This window comes from Beta vulgaris, chromosome 2, assembly GCF_026745355.1.
Source record: "Beta vulgaris subsp. vulgaris cultivar EL10 chromosome 2, EL10.2, whole genome shotgun sequence".
In the NCBI taxonomy this organism is placed as follows: Eukaryota; Viridiplantae; Streptophyta; class Magnoliopsida; order Caryophyllales; family Amaranthaceae; genus Beta; species Beta vulgaris.
Genome location: NC_079203.1, coordinates 32,315,565 through 32,336,707, shown reverse-complemented (window position 1 = coordinate 32,336,707; position 21,143 = coordinate 32,315,565). Strand labels below are relative to the sequence as shown.

General features: G+C 40.7%; 1 protein-coding gene, 1 long non-coding RNA gene and 1 other non-coding gene across 3 annotated transcripts; 1 reads left to right on the top strand and 2 right to left on the bottom strand.

Annotated features, from left to right (window-relative positions):
• Positions 1 to 5,693: 5,693 nt before the first annotated feature.
• LOC125495408 (small nucleolar RNA R71) lies at positions 5,694 to 5,800 on the bottom strand. The gene has a single exon (XR_007272045.1). It is a non-coding gene; the product is annotated as a small nucleolar RNA R71 (small nucleolar RNA).
• An 8,342-nt stretch (positions 5,801 to 14,142) lies between these two features.
• Positions 14,143 to 16,490, top strand: LOC125494958 (uncharacterized). The gene is made up of 2 exons (XR_007271233.2): positions 14,143 to 16,094; positions 16,162 to 16,490. It is a non-coding gene; the product is annotated as an uncharacterized LOC125494958 (long non-coding RNA).
• Positions 16,491 to 16,978: 488 nt separating this feature from the next.
• On the bottom strand, positions 16,979 to 19,342 carry LOC104886941 (60S ribosomal protein L35). The gene is made up of 4 exons (XM_010671500.4): positions 19,187 to 19,342; positions 18,905 to 19,043; positions 18,630 to 18,786; positions 16,979 to 17,195 (listed from the first exon to the last, which is right to left on the bottom strand). Exons 1-4 carry the CDS (start codon positions 19,188 to 19,190, stop codon positions 17,121 to 17,123), a joined length of 375 nt encoding a protein of 124 aa, XP_010669802.1. The 5' UTR covers positions 19,191 to 19,342; the 3' UTR covers positions 16,979 to 17,120.
• Positions 19,343 to 21,143: the final 1,801 nt, after the last annotated feature.

Below are 21,143 nucleotides of genomic sequence, written 5' to 3'. Positions count from 1 at the left end.
AAAATTTTGAGGGGTAGTATTTACGTTAATGGTAATATTTATGTTATTCATGATCAATGTTTTTGTCTAATAAGGTCAAATAAGTTTCAATCAGGTTCAATAAGGTCTAATAAGTTTCAATCAGGTCCAATAAGGTCTAATAAGTTTCAATCAGGGTCAATAAGTTCCAATAAGGTCCAATAAGGTCAATCAGGTTCAATCAGGTCCAATAAGTTCCAATCAGGTTCAATCAGGTCCAATAAGTTGAATCAGGCCCAATCAGGTCCAATCAGGTTTAATAAGTTCCAATAAGTTCAGTTCAGGTTCAATAAGTTCAGTTCAGATAAGTTCCAATAAGTTCAGGTCCAATAAGTTGAATAGAACGCACCCTAAGTTCCAATCAGGCCAATAAGTTCCAATAAGGTTCAATCAGGTTCGATAAGTTGAATCAGGTCCAATCAGGTATAATAAGTTCAGTTCAAGTCCAATAATTTCAGTTCAGATAAGTTCAGGGTTATTCAGGTGAAGAAAACGCACCCTTGGTGTTGTTTGATAACACAACTTTTGACAAACTCCTTTCTGAAGCTTTTTTTTTCTCTTTCCCTGTTTTTACTCGATTTAAATGTTACGATGTTGTTTATTCATATGAAATCACAACTTTCAATTTTGTTTTTATTTTTTATTTTTCAAAGGTGGTAAAGTTGGTATCGTTCATTTATGTCGTGATGTCACATGTGTTATAGGCTCATTAAACATAGGCTAGTTATTATTTTCCATTGGCTTGTTCAACATGAAGTGAACAATTTTATTATTAGCTTGTTAATTAATTTAGATGGAATTTTTATCAAGGTTTTTTTTAATGTATTGGTCAATCATTGTATTGTGGATATGCAATAGTGTGACCAACCATTTGCAAATTCTTAGATCCGCTACTGATTCTAGGTGGTAGGGGTAAGCCAGCCACCTTCGAATGGTGTTGGTCATATGGATCGTAAACGGATTCGTGGGATGGGGTGGGCTAATAAGACAAAATCCTTTCGCTAAAACTAGGGAACTGAACTTCTATATATCGCCCAACAATTACTTAAAATCGCCCAAAAAAATAATGTAATTACATTTATAACCTTCCCCATTTTCTTCTTAAATCAACACCATCCACCTCACCTCTTGCTTGCCTGGCTGCCGCCGCCGCCGCCACCACCACCATCTCCCTCACCTCCTGCCTTCCACCACCATCTTCCTCCCCTCACCCTCACCCTTACCTCCACTTCGCGTGACGTCGCACACCACGGCGAAATTTTTTTACAGCGTAGAACGTCCCGCCAGGACGTTCAGCCCATGGGGCGATCGTCCAGCCAGGACGTTCAGCCCATGGGGTGAACGTCCGGCCAGGACGTTCTGCCCATGGGCTGAACGTCCTCGCCGGACGATCGCCCCATGGGCTGAACGTCCTAGCGGGACGTTCTACGCTGTAAAAAAATTTCGCCTGTTGGTTCTTTTGGCAGGAAAGATAAGTATGTTCATATGGTCTATCATGCTTTTGGAGATTATCAGTATGTTCATATTGTCTATCTTGCTTTTGGAGATTAGATGCTGGCATACGAGGTTTTGCGAGTTTAGTAGTTTTCTGAATGGTTGGTTTAGGACCATGCTTCAGATCAAAATATGGTGGGATTGTGATTAGAATATGAGCAACATTAAATATGCTAATCTATTTGTGGAGCTTGGCGTGGTGATAAACACTTCATGGGGATTATCAGATGGCTTGTTGTAGGCTACTTTATGTACATTTTAGATGATTATTCAGGCTCTGTAATTTCCAAAATCATATTTAGAGCTACAAGGATCTTCATTGTGATTACTTCAACTTTTGCCATGCCATAATTATTCGAGCTAATAAAAATAGAAGGTGAAATAGAAGGTGGCTGCGGTGGAGGTCGATGGTGGTAGTGGGAAGGTAGGTGGTGGTGGGGTGGTGGGGAAAAGAGAAGGTGAAATGGCAGTAGGTTGGTGGTGGTGGGGATGGTGGGTAGTGTAGAAAAGAGAAAAGGATAAATTGGGCTATAAAAATATATTTTGGGCGATTTTAAGTAATTTATGGGCGATGTTTAACAATCCTCACTTTCACACAATCTCAAGCTGTCGGGATTACAATGACGGATTATAGAAGAGACAAACATGGGCTGGACACAACCCCCATTAATAGTTGATAAAGAAATTAATGTAACAACCCTGGGTAAAGCTAAACATGTATTGAAGATTTAGAATAACCAGAAGCCATGTTTAACTAACATGTGCCATTGTCGAGATAACCTTTGCTGGAAGTGAACAATTACGAAAGGTGGTAACATTAACCGAAAGAGACGAAAACTTTCCATAAAGTACAACATAAAAGGGGTATAAGTGCGTTGGAGGGCTTGTTAACTAAATTACATACAATTCATATATATATATAACAAGGTGAACCTAGTTAATTATTTTACAATCCATGAGCCAAAGTACATAATTAAAACATTTACAGTGTGTTTGGTTCATTTTTAGTAAAGGAAAGAAAGGAAAGAGAAAGGAAGGGGAGAGAAAGGAAAAAAATGGAAGAGAAAAAAAAAAACTTAATTTTCCATGTTTGGTATAAATTTTCTCTTTCCTTCCGAATTCCCCCGCTTTTGGGAGGAAAGGAAAGTGAAATTTTATTAAAGAGTTTTTCCTTCCAATTCCTCCCATTTCCTTTCACTTAATATTTTTTAATGAACCAAACATTGGAAAGTAATAAATTTCCTTCCACTTCCTTTCCTTTCCTTCCAAATTTCTTCTACCAAACAAGTTGTTAGGCATATGCATGACAGCGCGAGGGGTCAAGTGGGCTCGCTTGCCAATGATCCTTGCTGTGCCTGAAATTAAGAATCCGCTTCTCCCCTCCAGGAACAAGTTCAAGAACAAGAATTAACACAAAAGGCTAAGTATAATAACACATGTAACAAGTAAAGTAATTTTCAGTGGGAAAAATTTGAGTATGGTTGTATTCACATGTGAAATCATAGTTCTCTTTAAACTTTTTTTCTAAAAATTAAATTCGAGCTCAAAAACAAGATTTGAAAGTTTTCTCAAGAAATCTTTTGTACATCTTGAACACCGAGTAAAACCTTAACGACTCGTTTGGTATTTGGTTATAAATGGTAGTAATGGGAATGAATTTGTGTGTAAATTTGTGAAGAATATCATTGTTCATTCTCATGGTAATGCTACTTTATCCTAAAGTGTCTACTTTTCTTCTTGAATTTTCATTCCCATCCAATACCACCTTGTAGGTGGTAATGAGTGGTAATGAAAATTGTTTCCCCTTAGAGACAAAAACACAAGTTTAGGGGTGATATTGCTTGCCCATGGAGAAAAATTGTCTCCCCATGGAGATTTTGAGGGTGTTTCCCTAATACAATTACACTCAAAATTCATTCTCATTACCGCAATTTATTAATGACTACCAAACGGGCAGTAAGTGTTATATCTCAAAAGCTCATGGTATATCATGCAGTATGGAAATCACACACTATTTACTAAACAAGTGGAGTGGACGGTTTCAAGGGACTACTTTGATCCCACATGCAATGAGGTACTTTTACCCACCACAATATCCAAGCGATTAATCGAATTCTACCAAAAAGAAAAGTCCTCACCCTCCCCACAATCGTGACTAGTACAGACCCTGATTTTGTGATTACCATTATCATTCACAATGCTCAATCAAAGATGAGCAACATGGTCCATACTCCACACATAATTGGTAAAATGTGGTACTGATGTATCTATTTTATATTAGATTATTTTACCCAATTTCCTTAGTTTTGAGAGTTGGTTTGAGCTCTTTTGAACTCATTTTTGTGTGATTTGGTATGTTTGGACTTGATTTCATGTGTTAGATGTTTTTATGCAGATTAGGCGTTTAGTGCCTTTATTTGAATTGCGGAACGAAAGAACATTTGATCACATATTCCCTATAGAAGATCTGAGAGATTGCACAAGTGATTCGGACGAATATTGGACAGAAAAAGGCAAGAAATCACTTTCATCCGGTCGATCGGGTGGTTTGGCCAGACCGGGCGAGTCACAAAACCCAGCAGACACCAAACCATGTTCTCCCAACCAACCGGGCGAGAAAAGGGCCAAAACTGCTTACGCCCCCGACCTGGCGAAATTCATCTTGAACTCGTAAATTCATAACACCATCATCCGACCATGTGGTTTTTCGGGAATGTTAATTTTTTCTTTTTTTAGCCGGTTTTATAAAAACTATAAATAGGTTTTTAGTATTTTCGAGGAGGCCGTCTTTTATTCTTCGTTTGTAGTTTTCTTTCTATACTTTGATACTAACTCTGCTTTGGAGATTATAAAGATAGTTGATTTCGTTTTCATTGCTCTTCCATCATTCAATATTCTTCTTTAATTTGTTTGATTTGATGAATTCTTCTACTCGCATTATGTTTATTGTGCTTATTATTATCATGTGTGAGTAGTCTTTTTCCAGGATTTAGTGAGGGAAGCCATGTCTATACCTATTTGATTGTGTTTTAAAGTTCTTCGATATTTGGATTGAATTAGAGTAATTCCTATTGATTTGTTATGCTTTTTTAATTCATATAATTGCACAATATCATGGGTTATGTTTAGCTAATAGGAGTTAGAATCGAAGATCATACTCATTAGAGGCTTGTTACAATAGGTGGGTCTGATTATATTGAGCGACCGTACTAGCGTATGTTGATCTAAGAGTTGTTAAGACCCGACCGTATGATTAACAAAATACTCTAATTAGTTAAACCTCAATCCAAGTATTGTTGAATTATATTGTAGCGATTAAATTGGTATACGCATGGTGGACCGATCTATTGCCCTAGGTTTTTAATTATTTGATAAACTTCCATCCTTTTGTGTTTTACTTTATTCTAGTTTAATTATTAATTATTCAATCAAATTCCTCTTTTGAAGTAGTTAAATAATTGAGCACAAATCTATAAAACTCATTTCCTTGTGGATCGACCCGTATTTTCCAATTTATGCTAAATAGACATCGTACACTTGTGGTATATATTTTAAAACTCATCAAGTTTTTGACGCCATTGTCGGGGAGACGACTAGTTTCTATAGCTTTTTGATTGATTATTTGAACTGTTTCTACTGTCTGATTGGAATTTCAAGTTCCAATTGAGGCAATCTCACTGCACGTTTTTTCTATGTTTCTTTTATGCCAGGTGTAAAGGAACAGGTACTCTAGTTCCGACTGATCCTAATCTCGGGAAAACCCTCCGACAACTCAAGAAGAAGCATTCTGCTAATTAGGGAAAATCCACGGACGAACCATCAGAATCAATCATGCCTCCTAATTCATTGAAGTCTTATGGGGTACTTTACTCCGGCAATATTCCCACAGGCCCTACTATGCCTGACATACAAGCGGCCAACTTTAAGATCAAACATGCCCTCATTAATATGATCCAATAGAACCAATTTGGAGGGCATCCATCTGAAGACCCTGCAAATCATTTACAACAGTTTCAACAACTTTGTCGTACCGTTAAGCATCAAGGGGTCACTCTTGATCAGTTGAAGGTCATGGTATTTGAGTTTTCTTTGAAAGACAAAGCTCAGAAATGGTTGAGTGATGTTACAACAACTGAATGAAGTGTTATTCCTGAAGGGACAAAGATCCTAGCAAAACTACAGAATTCAGACATAAAATTGCTACCTTCTAACAAGAACCTGATGAGACACTGAAGGAAGCATGGAATAGGTTTAAAGACCTGTAAAGAGCATACCCACACCACGACCTTGATAAGTGGTTCATTACTCAAGCATTCTACAATGGTATGCAACCCCATATTAAGACTATAATTGATTCATCTGCAAGGGGTGTTTTCCTAGATAAGAAGGTGGATGAAGGGTACAATTTTATGGCCAACTTAGCAGAAAATGATCCTAGTTCTTTCAGGACTGTTACGATGAAAAATTTGGATGCTTATGCATATGCACTATTGTCCTCACAAGTCGTCCAGTTGAGCATGAAGATGGATGCACTAAAATCTTTGCAGTCTAATACTCCTCCTATGAGTATTAATGTGATGTCTTCTATAGCCCTTATTACCTCTTCCTACTGTGAGGTGTGTGGTATTCAAGGCCACTTTGGTGATAATTGTTCCAATAATAAACTTGACGCGAATCAGATTGAGCATGCAAATGCTTTTCAACAGAGACCTACACACAACCCATACTCTAACACGTTCAACCCTGGTTGGAGGCATCATCCCAATTTTTCCTACAAAAGAAACAATGTTCAAAACCCTCAACCTATGCCACAAACATCCTAACTACCACCACATCAAAACACTGCTAGACAACAATATCACCAATTGGCTCCTCAGAACCCCCTCTTGGTTTCAATAAGCCTTCACACCAAGGCTAACAGCAACAACCCTCTTAGAGTGCCAGCTCACAAGAACCCACTATGTCTGATCTGATGAAGATGATGGTTTCTATGAAACATAGTCATGATGTGAGCATCAAGCAGTTGAAGAACACTACTAAACACTTGGAGACTCAAGAAATAATGCTAATGTCGTCACTCTTCAATACACAGTAAGATGCTCCCTATGCCTATTGATAATTCGCCACCTCTAGTTCAGAATGATGTAGTGGATGAAAATGAAGGTGAGGATAGCTCAAAAACTGAAATTGAGCACGGGAAAGTAAGTGAAGCAGAGAAGCACAAGGAGAAGGTTAGTAATTTTCCTACACCACCACTACCTTTCCCTCACAGGATGCAAAAATGGAGGTGGTTGAGACACTTCGTCCTCTTGTGAATGTCAAGGGAGGGAGGAGTATTCAAGGTCATGCGGGGTTCTATCGCAGATGTATAAAAGATTTTTCGAAAATTGCCAAACCCCTTACTCAATTGTTTCTCAAGGATGCCACTTTTGATTTTACTGATGCTTGTGTATAGTCTTTTGACAGGATTAAGGAAGCATTAGTCACTGCCGCTAGCGTAGAACCTCCAGATTGGAGTCTTCCTTTCGAGATTATGTGTGATTGTAGTGATTATGCAGTTGGTGCTGGGCCTGGCCTTTAAAAAAGTCGTGCCTGGAGTCTCTGGGAGGAAGTCGAGGTTGATTTTCTTTTCTTCCTCATTGAGGTCACGGTCATAGAATGTGATCTGGGGTGATAGAATGCCCACCACGACGGGCAGGACAGCCTCGCTACCATATACCAAGTTGAATGGTGAGTGGCCCGTTGCTTCTCGAACAGTTGTTCTTGTTGACCATAGGATACCAGGAAGGTCAACGATCCACGAGCCCTTAGCTCCTTCGAGCATTGTTTTTAGCCCTTTCAAGACCATTTTGTTGGCTGCTTCCGCCTGCCCATTAGTCTGTGGTCGACTAACGATGGAGAATCTGGTTTCAATTCCAAACTTGGAGCAGTAGTCGTGAGTGGGGACACTGTTGAATTGCCGACCATTGTCTGATATAAGGACTCGAGGGACCCCGAATCGGGTGATTAAGTGCTGCCAGATGAACTGCTGAACTTGCTTGTCAGTGATCGAGGCCAAAGGTGCTGCCTCGACCCATTTTGTGAAGTAGTCGACCGCCAATAATAGAAACCTTCGCTGCCTTGAGGCTGGAGGGAAAGGCCCAAGAAGGTTCATTCCCCACACATCGAACGACAGAGGGGTCTGCATGGTGGTCAAGGAACTTGCAGCTTGGTGAGGAAGATTGGCATGCATCTGGCAGTCTTTGCACTTTTGGACCATTTTCAAGGCATCTTCCCTCATGGTGGGCCAGTAGTACCCTGCTCGAAGAGATTTGACTGTGATAGTTCGAGCACCTTGGTGACTTCCACAGGCCCCTTGATGTATTTCAGGGAGGACATAGTTCCCTTCTTGGGGGGTGAGACAACGAAGGAGTGGGTGAGTAAACGACTTCTTGTATAATTGTCCCTCGTGGTACGTGAACCATCGAGCCCGCCTTCGGACTCTTTCTGCTTTGAGCTCATATTCTGGAAGGACGCCATCTCGAGAGAAAGATATGATTTTGTCCATCCAAGTAGGACTTCTGTCGAGAGTAGTTACCCCCCTGTTGATGTTGGGCGTCTTCAAAACCTCCCACATGATGGGTCGAGGCGAGATATCCTCTACTGAACTTGCTAATCTCGACAATGCATCTGCTTGTTGATTCTCAGATCGAGGTGTGTGAGTTATGGTGAAGAGTGACAGGCCCGAGATTTCCTCCTTCACCTTCCTCAGATACATTTTCATGTTGTCTTCCTTGTCCTCGAACTCCCCCGTCACCTGCCCAACGATGAGCTGGGAATCGGAGTGGGCTTTGAGCTTTCGTGCGCCGGTCGTTTTGCATAATTGGATCCCGAGGAGTAGCGCTTCATATTCAGCCTCATTATTCGAGGCGGTGAAGTCGAATGTGATGACGTTTTTCTATTCTATTCTTTTGCGAATCCGGGATCAGGAGTCCGGCGCCGCATCCGGCTTTAGATGACGATCCATCAACAAACAGTTCCTAGGAACTTTTTTAGGTAGGTTTGGGCCGGGAGGTACATTCTGCTATAAAATCGGCCAGATCTTGTGCCTTGATGGCACGTCAGGGCTCGAACTCGATGCCAAAATCTGAAATTTGATTAGACCAGTCAGTTACTCAGTTGTACTGGTTTTTTCCTTCGATTACTTTCCAGATGGGCTGACTTGTGAGAACTTTGATGAGGTGAGCTTGAAAATAAGGTTTGAGCTTTCGAGTGGCGAGAACCAGAGCAAAGATCATTTTCTCGATGGGGGGATACTTGGCTTATGCGCCTCAAAAGGCGTGGCTTATGAAGTACACTAGATGTTGGTTCTTTTCGCGCTCAGCCACTAAGACTGCACTAAGGGCATGCTCTGATACAACCAAGTAGACGAAGAGCGTCTCCCCTGGTAAAGGTGAGACTAGCTTAGGGAGGCTGGCCAGGTGGGACTTGAGCTGTTGAAAAGCTTCCTCGGCAGACTTGTCCCACTCGAACGTCGACTGCTTTAGGGCTCAAAAGAAATGGAGGCTCTTATCGGAAGATCGAGAAATGACCCATCCCAAGGCTGCCATGCAGCCGGTTAGGCGCTAGACTTCCTTGACGGTTCGAGGACTCTTCATTTCAATGATGGCCTGAATCTTGTCAGGGTTGGCCTCTATCCTCCTTTCGTCGACAAGGAACCCGAGGCACTTTCCTCCTCTTACACCGAAGACACATTTCTTCGGATTCAGCTTCATGTTGTAGGTGCGAAGGGTGGAAAGTGTTTCCCTTAGATCGGAGACATAGTCCCCCTCCTTTTTGCTCTTGACGATTATGTCGTCAACATAGACCTCCACGTTTCGCCCGATTTGTTTTTCGAACATTTTATTTATGAAACGCTGGTAGGTGGCCCTGACGTTCTTGAGACCGAAGGGCATTACTTTGTAGCAATAAACCCCTGAGCTTGTGGTGAAAGCGGTGTGCACCTGGTCTTCTGCGCCCATCAGGATATGGTGGTACGCCGCATTCACATCCATGAAGCTGAACAATGCATGGCCTGCCGTCGAGTCTACTAGCCTATCGATCTTTGGCAGAGGAAAATTGTCCTTCGGACAGGCCTTGTTCAGGTCTGTAAAGTCGACGCACATCCTCCATGCCCCAGTCTGCTCTCTAGCCACTCGGTGTATTGGCATTCTTGAATAAAACCTGCGGCTAATAGCTTCTTCACCTCCTCAAAGGCTGCCGCACTCCTCTCAGCCCCTTGATGCCTAAGTTTTTGCTTGATCGGCCTGTATCCTTCTCGAATGTTAAGCCGATGGACCATAAGCTAAGGATCGATTCCAAGCATTTCATCTACGGTGTAGGCAAACACGTCTTGAAACTCTTTAATGACTTCGATGATTTGAGCCCTCATTCCCTCAGGGAATGTCGATGCACACCTCCTCGTCCTTGTCTGCTGGTCGAGGCCTCTCATATCGTTTGGGGTTTTCAGCCACATAGAGTCCCATTACGGGGAGAGGATCCTCAGGCTCGGGGCACTTTCTCTTTCGAGTAACTTCTTCATCTCTGTTCTTTAGACTGTTGACATAACATTTTCGGGCAGACTTTAGGTCGCCGAATAATCGGGCGACCGTCCCGTCGTCGCCCTCGAATTGTAGGAGGAGCTGGTATGTTGAGATGGCGGCCTTGACTTTGTTAAGCGTAGGTCGACCTATGATCACATTATAGGGAAGGCTAGTGTCGACGACAAGATAGTCGACGACCACATTCCTTCCTTTGCCCTTTTCCCCCATGCGAGTGGGGAGCTTGACCGAGCTGAGGGGGTGGACGGATTGCCCGCCAAACCCTACCAAGGGTTGGTCAATGGGCGTGAGATCTGCTTCTTGGTATTTCAGTTTCCTCAAACAGTCCATGGTGATGATATCCGCGGAGCTTCCGCTGTCAATTAGAACTCGACCCACCCGCAAATTGGCTATCTTCATCTCGACGACCAGGGAGTCATCGTGCAGGGTCTGTATGGGCCGATGGATGTCCTTGAAGATCATCGTTGGGCATGTTGCTGAAAAAGCCGCATCGGTCCCGTTTTTCAAGGTGTAGAGGTGCTTCTTTCGAGAGCGGCTCGTTAAGCCACCCGAGGCGTATCCTCCCACGATGACATTCACGTACCCCGCTGTCTCGTCGCTCCGGGATAGCTTTTCCTTTCGAGGCTCAATCTTCTTTTTCTTCGGATCTTTTATATCGATTCAGTTTTCCTTCGTCAGTAAGCTTATCTATAGCTCTTTTCAGCTCTCGGTAGTCACGGGTCGTGTGACCGCAGTCGTGGTGGTATTCATACTAGAGCCTCTTGTCTCTCTTGTTGACGGATGTTCGGATGGGGTTAGGTTTTGATAAGGGATATTTTTCTTTGATGTTCAGGTAGATCTCTCTTCGGTTCAAGGTGTACCGAGGATCGTGCCCATTGTCGTCCAGCCGGGGCTTCTTGTCCCTTTCTTTTCGAGGGACGTCCCTCGAGTTGTCCGTTCGAGGGGCATACTCATGCTTTCTCTTGTTGGAGTTGGGCTCCTCGTGACTCTTCCAGATGTTGGAAGCCTGGATGAACTTTTGGGTGAGGTTCATGGCTTCTGAGAACTTTGAGGCCTCGTTTTCTGCAAGCTTCAGCTTGAATCTGCTCGAAGGATATAACCCGGACATGAGCGCCGTGAATGCGACACAATCCTGAAGGTCGGAGACCTTTGGTGATTCCTCGTTGAACATTTTGATATAATCTGCCATGTCTTCCTCACTTCGTTGCCTGATTGACATAAGGTGAATACTTGTCTTTCGATGCCTTCGACCGGCTATGAAATTATGTTTGAAGGCTACTTCGAGAGCTGCAAAATTCGAGATACTTCCGGGGGGGGGAAGCTCAGTGAACCAGGTTAAAGCCAGCCCCTTCAAGGCAGTGAGGAAGAACTTACACCATGCAGTCTCGTTGCTCGTCTGCACACTCATTTGTGCTTTGAAGGCCGCTAAATGGTCGATCGGGTCAGTGGTCCCGTCGTAGTGGTCGATTGGAGGGGCCTTGACTTTCCGTGGAATGGGCTCCCTCATGATATTGCCACTGAAAGGAGTGACGAAACCCATATTGCCCATTTGAGCCTCGGACTCGTGGTTGGGCTCAGAGCTGCTAGATTCTTGCTCGTTCTCTCGATGGTCGTGTTTTTGCTGTTGAGGCTCCCATTGCTCACGGTTAGGGATGGGGAGGGCTTCTCTTGCTTTTGACTGTGCTCGGTTTTCGTTCAGGACCTCCCGGGAGTCACGATTGTCATTTCTCAAGTGGCGCTCGTTGATCACATGCCTCGCGTCGCCTTTGCCAGGAGCGACTCGAGCTGACTTTTGAGGAGCTCGTGGTGAATTTAGCGGATCAAGGGCTATGACCTGAGGTTGGTCGAGGTTCCTCTCTCGAGGTTGCCCTAGGATCAGTCGAGGTATAGGAAGAAGGGGTGGCATGTTCGAGGTCCCTTTTCCTCCTTCTTGGAAGTTCATTATCAGGGCTCGAAGACTACGCTCGAGATTGTCGCTGAGCCGATCCGCTAGCTATTGTAAATCCTGCTGAGTGCTCAGACTAGGGCTGGTTTGTTCGTATCGAGGGGGATCTATGAACCGCCCTCTATTGAGGTATACCCGGGTTGATGACACTAGTGGCCTCTCGAGGGTGGACCTCTTTGAGGACATGCCGATGGCGGGACGATAGAACAGCGGCTTGCTGAGGGTTCTCTGTCGTTTCATCGGTTATCTCGTGGGATGGTGTCCTCGAGCGACGAGATGGGACGGGGGTCCGCTGTCGCCTTTGGTTCTCCTAGTGATGGCCATGACTTTTAGTTCGATATCTCCACAGACGGCGCCAAACCTGTTTCGGGTAAAAACTTGCATTATGCGGGATGGATCGAGATTAAGGTTAATGATGGTCGGGTGCTCGAAGGTTACCGAGAGACCTGCACAAGACTAGAGTTAGACTAACCCGGGGGTGGATCCGGGATCACCCCTCCGACGATCAAGTCAGTTGATGTGTATTAATTGCAATATGTGAAGTGGTTTGTCTAGAATTCATTACCTCAATAAATGGGGATCTGTTCCATATTTATAGGTGTTGAAATATGGTTAAATGTTCCTGCAAAGATGGCGCAGGATCTGAGGTGGGTGGGACCCACTGAGGGTTTGCCATGCTGGCAAAGGTCCTTGGGACGCATGGTGGCCCACTAGAAGTTTAATGGGCCCAAACAGAAAGAATACCTTATGCCAGATTCTAAGAGTTAACCACAAACTCAGGCGTTGACTAAGTCACGTGGTAGTCACTTGATCATTTGATCCCAAAAAAACGGCAAAAAAAAATCCTTAAAAAAAGGAAAATTCTCCTCCCCCCAAATTCCTTTCTTTCTTTTCCTCCTTCTTCTTCTTCTTTTGGTTCTCCAATTCAATTCCTAAGCCTCCAATAAGTAACAAAACTAGCAAAATCGGAGTTCAGAAGGAAAAAGGGTCAAGGAGAGAAATTTGAATTGAAGGGAAGATAACCCAGAAAAAGGGCCAGTTAGCATGGAAGTAAAAATGTTCAAATTAGGCCCGAAAAAGTAATTGTTTTGGAGAGAGAGAGAGAGTGTGTATGGGGTGAGTTGAGAGAGGGAGTTGAAGGAAGGAGGGACAATAGCAGAGACAGATTGAGAAGCAAGATTTATGGAGGTTACTTAGTTGTCACTGTTATATATATGCCTTTCCAAGAGCATAAATATGCGAAAGAATCCCACCCAGATTGGGGAGTTCATAAAGCTTTGAAATGTCATCAATGGCAGATTTGTCATCTATATATATAGGGTTAGGATCCGGTGAAATTAAGTCCCTATGTGAGAACACTTTTTTATGTGAGAATGAATCTCATCCGTAGATTTAGGCTTAATCAAGTGGCTCACGATTTTTCAAACAATAGAAACTAAACTAATTTTCTCTCTCCTCCAAAACAGTCGGCTCAAGCAACTTTTTCTCTCTCTATCTCTATCTTTATCTCTATCTCTCTCTCTCTCTCACGCGTTCATCTCTCTCTCACTCATGTTCATCTATTTCCTCCTAGAAACCTGATTCAAGAACTAACAAAGAAGATCCAACTTCCATATTTGAAAGAAAACAAAATACTAATTAACCTAATAACAATTAACCTAAAATTGAAGAAGATTACCAAGAGAATCAATAAAACGACATTGAGCAACTAAGCCTGCAAAACTATGAGAAAATATCATAATGACCATGTGTTATACCATAATAATCCATCTATCACATGTTTAAAGACATTAGTCAAGAAAAAAATAATATTTACTATTTCTATATCATGGTGACCCTTTGCTATATCATAGTTATGACCCTCTGCTGTATCATAGTAACCTTACACACTTTTTGGAAAAAATAGTGTGGAATCCGCAAATAATCGAACTAAAACTTAGAAAAACTAAAACTCCATGAACGACGATACAGAGGAGAGAGGAAGAGAAGATGTGCAAAACTTTAGAGAGAAAAAAAAGTAGCGTGAAAGGGGTAGGGAAGAAGGGGGTAAGGGTTAAACTAAATTACGAAAATGTCATTACTCATAAGTGTATTTCCAATGGTTAGATTAGATTAGATCCAAAGATTCAAATTTGTTCTCACAATATACCAGATTTAGAAAAGCTATGATTGTCATGAGTAAATTGGTAAAGATCAAAATCGAAAAATTTAACCTAGAAATCAGAGAATCAAGTCAAAAACAACAACAAAAAAATGCTCAAAAATTGCATTATACTGATCTAAAATATCAGGAAAGTAGATCGAAAAGAAGAAGAGTGCTTAATTTGCAAAAAAAAAAAAAATGGAAAAAAAATAAAACTACAATAGGAAAAAACTTACTTGACTTTGCGTGAGTGAATGAAAGAAAATGTTAATGAAGTGAGAAACGAAATAGTAGTATTAGATAAGCATGAAAGAGAGGCCACGAACGAGAATGATAGAACTTTGGTAAAACAACCAGGACCAAAAAGGAAAATAAAAAGAGGAAAAAAGAAGCGAAACCCAACTAACTAGAGCAGGCTTGCTGGTGGCCGTCGTACCGTCGTTGGCGAGCTTGCTCTACCAGCAACCCTTACGAAAACAACCACGCTTCTCTCTCTTCATCCTAGTTCTCCGGCTGACGGAGAAGAAGAAAGAGGGTTCGCCTATTAGTCTGTGTTTTCTCGTCGGTTTCTCTCTGTTTCAGTCAGTTCAGAGCACCGTCAATTACTGTCTTCAGTTAGTCGATGTTTTCTCGCCGCCTAGTTTTCTGGTTCGTGGTGTTGTTCATCAGCTTAGCCGGTCTTGGGAGGATCTACTCAGATACCTGTTCTCAACCTCGGGCAGCCTCTCTCAAAGCTTCCCAAACGTCGCTGTCGAAAAAATCTCGTTGGTAAAGGTAAAGCTTCAAGTTAGGGTTTCTTGTTTGGGTTAGGAAGTGCTAAATTCGAGGTTGTTGGGTGTGTGCATGTAATTGTCTACCTTTTGCCGAAGCTAACATGGTCGCCGCCATCTTGCGATTTCGGAATCACCCCAATCTTCACGGTAAAGGTAAAGATTAGGTTAGCGTTTCTGTTTTCGGTATTAGGTGCTGGCAATTACTGACTTTCTACCTTTTCGGAATTTGCTTGTTTCCCTGCTTTAGCTGCTTTGTATTACGATGTACTGGTGGGTAGTGTTACTTTGGTTTCTCTTCATTTTTATTGGAAGTTCCCTTATTAACGTTGTTGATTCAAATGTTAGTTTATGGTGTTGGAGTTTATGTATTAATTCTGACATAGGCGGCTAAGGCCATGTGTAGGGTGAGCAACTGCACAGGGCCCCCAAAATATAAGGGGCCTAGTTCTATTAATTGTTCTCTTAAAGGGGAAAAAAACCTAACTCTAATTACAAGCTATTCATTTCCAATTTTATAGAGTGTAATGTTGGATGCAAATTTTAAAATTTTAAAATTTTTTTGTTTGGTGTTTCTTCTCCTCCTATTCTCCAAAAAAGACCATTAATGACCCTCTCATCTCTTCCTATTCACCAAAAAAATGTAATTTTTATAATTTAATTTAGCACAGGGCCCTCTAATTTTATGAGACAGCCCTGAATTCTGAATATCTTGTATGGGATAGTTCAGTCTGGATGATTGAGGACATTAACCACTGGGAATTATGGCATAGGAGCATAGTGGATTTGCTCATTGTTGTTGTCAACTTCTCCCGTGAATGGAGTTTGGAAATTAACCTGGGTAGTGTGTCAAGGAACAGAGTCTTAAGGGGGAAAGGGTGTGGGTATTCACATGTCGGGTTTGTTAGTTCATCTCCGAGGTTAACTAATGTTAATTCTCACTTTCGATTAGTGATAAAATTGAATTTTATCGCTTTTAAAACGTTCTATCTCAGCGCTACTCCCCGTTTTATGGGGGTTCATAGTATGCTTTCCGAGTTACTTTCAGTAACTCTTGTTGCTTCTGAACAATTCACAAGTTAGTTGTCTCCAGCTGGAATCAGCGCTACCTTTCCGTCTCTATCCTTGTTCTTAAAGTTTCCCAGGTTCTCTTGTGTCATCAATGGATATCGCCCCAATTGACACTCTATCCTTGTTCTTAAAGTTTCCCAGGTTCTCTTGTGTCATCAATGGATATCGCCCCAATTGACACTCAATGATCTCCAATAGAAGAATTACTGATGGCTTTAGCAAGTCTGAATGTTGCAAACAGAGTCCACCCATCAACCAATGGTCCGATGAAGGAGTGTATTCTACGTACTTAAAGTCTTGTAATTTGTTTTTAATTTCGCCTCTAAGTATTGTAAAGGTCACTAATGACCGAGTTGTATATAAACTCTATCTTTTATTTATGCAAATTTTCCCATTGTCAAAAAAAAAAAAAACAAGAATGATAGAATAATTTAAATCCAGAAGTTTGTTATTGCTCAAATGAGTGCAATGTTTTAGAGGTTTAGGTTACCCTCATGTAACAATACAATGACCCCACTCCCCAAATCAAACAAAAATTAACTAATATACTTATTTGATTCCGTTTTTATCACTCAAAAAACACAACCAAATATGGGATAAAAGTGATACCAAACATGCTTGCAGAGGTCACAAGTTTGAACCCCACAATCTATTTGTGCGTAGGAATTCCTTTATATCCCCTATTTATAAGGGTTGACCACAATTCGAAGAAAGTGATGGACTAGACAATATGTTCCGTTACTTGTGAGTTATGACTTTGAGAGTGGGCTTTCTTCTTCAATCTTTTTACCAAATGGCCAGACATCGGGCTGTATCCAAAACCAAAATAAACCAAAAATAGTGCAACGCGCAGGACATGAGAAGGGTGAATTTATGACAAATTCACTCATAGTTTATCAGCTTCTTTCAGTATGCTCTTGTCAAAAACATCGAATCAAAAAGCATGGCACATCCATAATTGACAAAAATAGTGCAGTCATCGACTAAAAGATTAAAATTGCAATGCTCATCATCCAAAAAACTTGAGTAACCTTGGAACAAAATTACCATAATAGATAAGTTCGAAAGAAACAAATGTCCTACAAATGTGTATTTCTAGCCTACACCTTGATGGCATACTTCCTCATCGGATAGTACATCTCTTTCTTTTTCTCCCTCAGTGTCTTCAGTGATGCCTGCAGAATACACACACACAAGATGTAGTTAGTATTTCAGATAGATGAGCATGCATTGCTGTCAAAAACATACGTATGATCTTAATATGTCTATTCCTTCAGCTCAGTTATTTGTGCTTTTTTTTCCGATGATCTCTTTTTATTACGATTAATTTCTAAGATAGCAAGCCATGACAAGAACACTCATGTTATTGAAAGGTTGCAAGATGGGACAGAGGATGACTTTGTAATACTTCAATTATTACCAACTTCTTCCAATTTGTATTGTCAAAGACATTTTTTCCTTGTCAACTTTATTTTAAGAAGCAAAAGAGGAAGGGATGGTGACAACAGATTGTTTTAGTCTCGTGTTAATGAAAAGTTTCAAGACGAGACAAAAGAATTGGTTACGAGAGTATCAAGTTTGCATTGTCAAAGACATTTTTTCAATATCAAGTTTGTTTCACTAGATCTCAATCTTTAAACACTTACGAGAGTATGTTTTGATTTCTTTTAATGAAGATTCAGCAATTATGCAAAATGCTATCTATTTCAATGTCCTACAATTGACAATCCATATGTGACGAATTTCACATTTTCTGATTTCAATTATCAAGTAATTCACTATCTCTCAAACATAACCTTGTCATGAGCCAAACCTTTACTAATTAGCTTCAAAAATCTCTTTTCCAACTGTGCACACTTGGAGCACAGTTGAAAAATAGATTTTTCGAAAATCATACTTGATAATACTACACCCGAAAATAGTGCAACTCTAAGGAATTAATACTGTCCTCTATAACTTTGATAGTCAAACAGGACATTAACTATAAACCTAATTAAACTAGGAAATGCCACAAGACTCACAACTGGTCTACTATGTTGATGCAATGTGAGGTGATATATCATTCTAGATTGCACACATATACGGTACAACTTCCCAACCTATCAACCATTCTCTACTCCAATAAAATCGACCTCATAACAGCCATTATCAGAAACCCACATTATAAAGCATCATACATTTCACCTCAAATTTAAATGATATCATCTTGATAGGGCAGAGGAACCTTTAATATATCGTTCTACAGACCATCCTTCATTGCTATTTTCCAACCTATCAACCCAGCATCTACTCCAGATAACCAACCTCAAAACAACCATCATCATAACTCTACATTACACAGCAGATAAAACTTCACCTCAAATCTATAAGATACCATCTTAAAAGGGTAATACGACCGATTAGAAATCGCTATCTACTTAATTTACCTCTTTTTTTCCGCTACATAACTCATCTCACTAGTGAGCAAAGTACAATATTAAGTAAATATTCCACTTAAATTGAACATATACTATCATCCCAATACAACACTAATTATCATTTTCATATACAGATCAAGAACAGAACAAAACAAAAGGTAAGACGACAGCAAATGGCTATCGAATAATAACCTGATGCTTGGTAAGACGACGACGAATGGCTCTCGTCTTCTTAGGACGGAGATCAAGAGGTAAATACTTCTTCTTCTTGTAAACCTCTCTCAGTTTCTCCTTCTGAGTTTGTGAAATCACAGTCAACACTTGCGCAATCCCCAACCTCACTACCTTACTGCATTATAATGAACACCATACATTCCTCCATTAATCAACCAACATTACTAAAAAAATTATATACTACAAACTCATATAGACAAATAAAAGCGAGGAGAGAGACAAAATGTACGCACATTTTAGATAGTTTGTTAGGAGCACCACCAGTAACTTTAGCAACACGAAGAAGAGCAAGTTCAGCCTTCAAATCCTTCAATTGATTGAACAACTCAGCCTTGGATTTCTGTCTCAACTCATGTGGCTTAATTCTTGAGGCTAAACACGAAAATCAACAAAATTGAAAACAGAAAATTAATAAAATTAATTGATCGAATTGCAAATTCTGTGAAATTACAAATCAATTTAAATTAGATTTAACAATAATCGAATAGAAAGAGAGAGAAAATCTTAGGATTTACCCATTTTTTTTTGGTTTTCTCCGACTAGTGAGAGCTGAAACGGCGATTTGGGGAAGAACTCTAGAAACCCTAGATTAATTGTTTGTGGAAGGGTTTTATACTTGTCGCTTTTATTGTTAGTTACTACTTAGATAGCATTATTGGGCCTGGGTATAATAGAGAAAAGCAATCGGGTTTCTAACTTTGAGTTTTAGGTAGAACTTATGGTCGGTTCTTTATTTTTTGGGGCCATAAGATTTAACAATATTAGTACAAGCCCACTCATAAATAATATTTGGAAAACAATAGATTTAGGGTGTTTGTTTCACTAGGAAGAATTCGAGTTACGTGTAATGAATTATAGAAGCGATTAACAAGATTTATATGTATACACTAGGGTGTTGTTTGGTTGGAAGCTATTTCCCTTGGAAATACAAATTCCTAGGAAATGCATTATGGGTATTGTGTTTGGTTGGAGGGAAATGGGAGAAGCATAGGAAATACAAATTCCAAGGGAAATAGAATTTCCCATGAAACATGGGAAATAACTCACCAAGCCCCCCTTGGTGAGTAATTTCCTAGGAAATGCAATTTCCTATGGTGTCAACCAAACAATTTTTTCTAATTCCTAGGAAATTAACAAGGGAAAGAATTTCCCATGAAATGTAAATTCCCATGGGAAATTACTTCCCATGTGAACCAAACGAGACCTAGGGGTGTTAATGAGCCAGGGTGGCTCGCAAACTGTTCGAGCTCAGCTCGGTCAAAGCTCGGCTCGAGTTCGAGATCGGTTTGTGATCTTAACGAGCCAAGCCTGAGCCTAGTAGAGTTCGGCTCGAAAGTTCGCAATTCGAAAAATCTTAAAGTAAAATTTTTGTACATTAATTTTTAACCCAACTTGAATTTCAATTTCAAGTCCACTTTAAAAATATATACCAATCTAAAAGTTTTAGCCCAATTAAAAAATAAAAACTAAGGGCTTTTTTCTCAGCCCAGATAAAATTTAAAACAAAACAAACAATTGAAACACCAAAAAGAAAGACTGGAAAGTTAAACACCAGCATTCAGATTTCAGCCGTACTTCAAGGGTTTTAAAAAAAACCTAAACCCCAATCTCGAGTACCAGACCTTCGACGGCGAAACTTCGACGGCGACCAGCGTGCGTCGGTTCTCTTGGTGGCGAGAAGCAGTCTGCGGCGGCGAGCAACATCTTCTTCGGCGGCGAGCAGGATGACAGGTAATGTTCCACTTGTTTTCGTTAATTTTTTTTTGTTTTTTTCGATTTAATCTGAATTTAAGTGCCATAGTATGATGAATTCGAAATTTTTCTATATAATCTGAATTCGAAGTTTGAAGTTTGAAGTTTGAAGAATGCATTTCGTTCGTTAGAAAAAACTAGATATTCGATATTGGAAGCAAGTGCGCTGAAATGTAGGAGAAACATTCTCGAGGTTTTTCGAGCTCGAACCGAGCCCGGATTTTCGAGCTTGACGAGCTTCGAGCTTGAGCCGAGCTCGAACCCTCACATTCCCCAGCCGAGCTCGGACCCTCACATTCTCGAGCCGAGCCGAGCCTGGCCCTGTTCGGTCTCGGCTCGGCTCGTTAACACCCCTAGTATAGACACAAAAATTTGTTATCTTTTGTAGCACTAAATTGTAAAAATACTATCGTTCTAATTAGTCCGGTAAAACAAGAGTAATTGAAATCCTAGTCCCAACTTATTTTGAGTCCAAAATACTGTTGAAAAATTCACTTAAAAGAAAACTAAATTTTAACACTCAATTAATCATTCATGATAAATTTCTAATTAAGTGTTTATATCAAATTAATTTCATAAAGTGAGATTTTATTATCTTAATACGTTATTCTTTGATAACAGTTAATATATAGAAAAATAAGATAAAGTAGTTATTTAAGATAAATTTGAAAATTCAGCATAAGCATGAGCTTGCGCTAAGCTCAGCTTGCACCCTGTGCA

Bases quoted from the DNA above. Each gene is read 5' to 3' on its own strand.
- LOC104886941 (XM_010671500.4), bottom strand. The intron at 18,787-18,904 runs GTGCGTACATTT...ATTATAATGCAG, and splicing joins CCTAACAAACTATCTAAAAT to TAAGGTAGTGAGGTTGGGGA. The intron at 17,196-18,629 runs GTTATTATTCGA...TGTATTCTGCAG, and splicing joins GTCGTCTTACCAAGCATCAG to GCATCACTGAAGACACTGAG.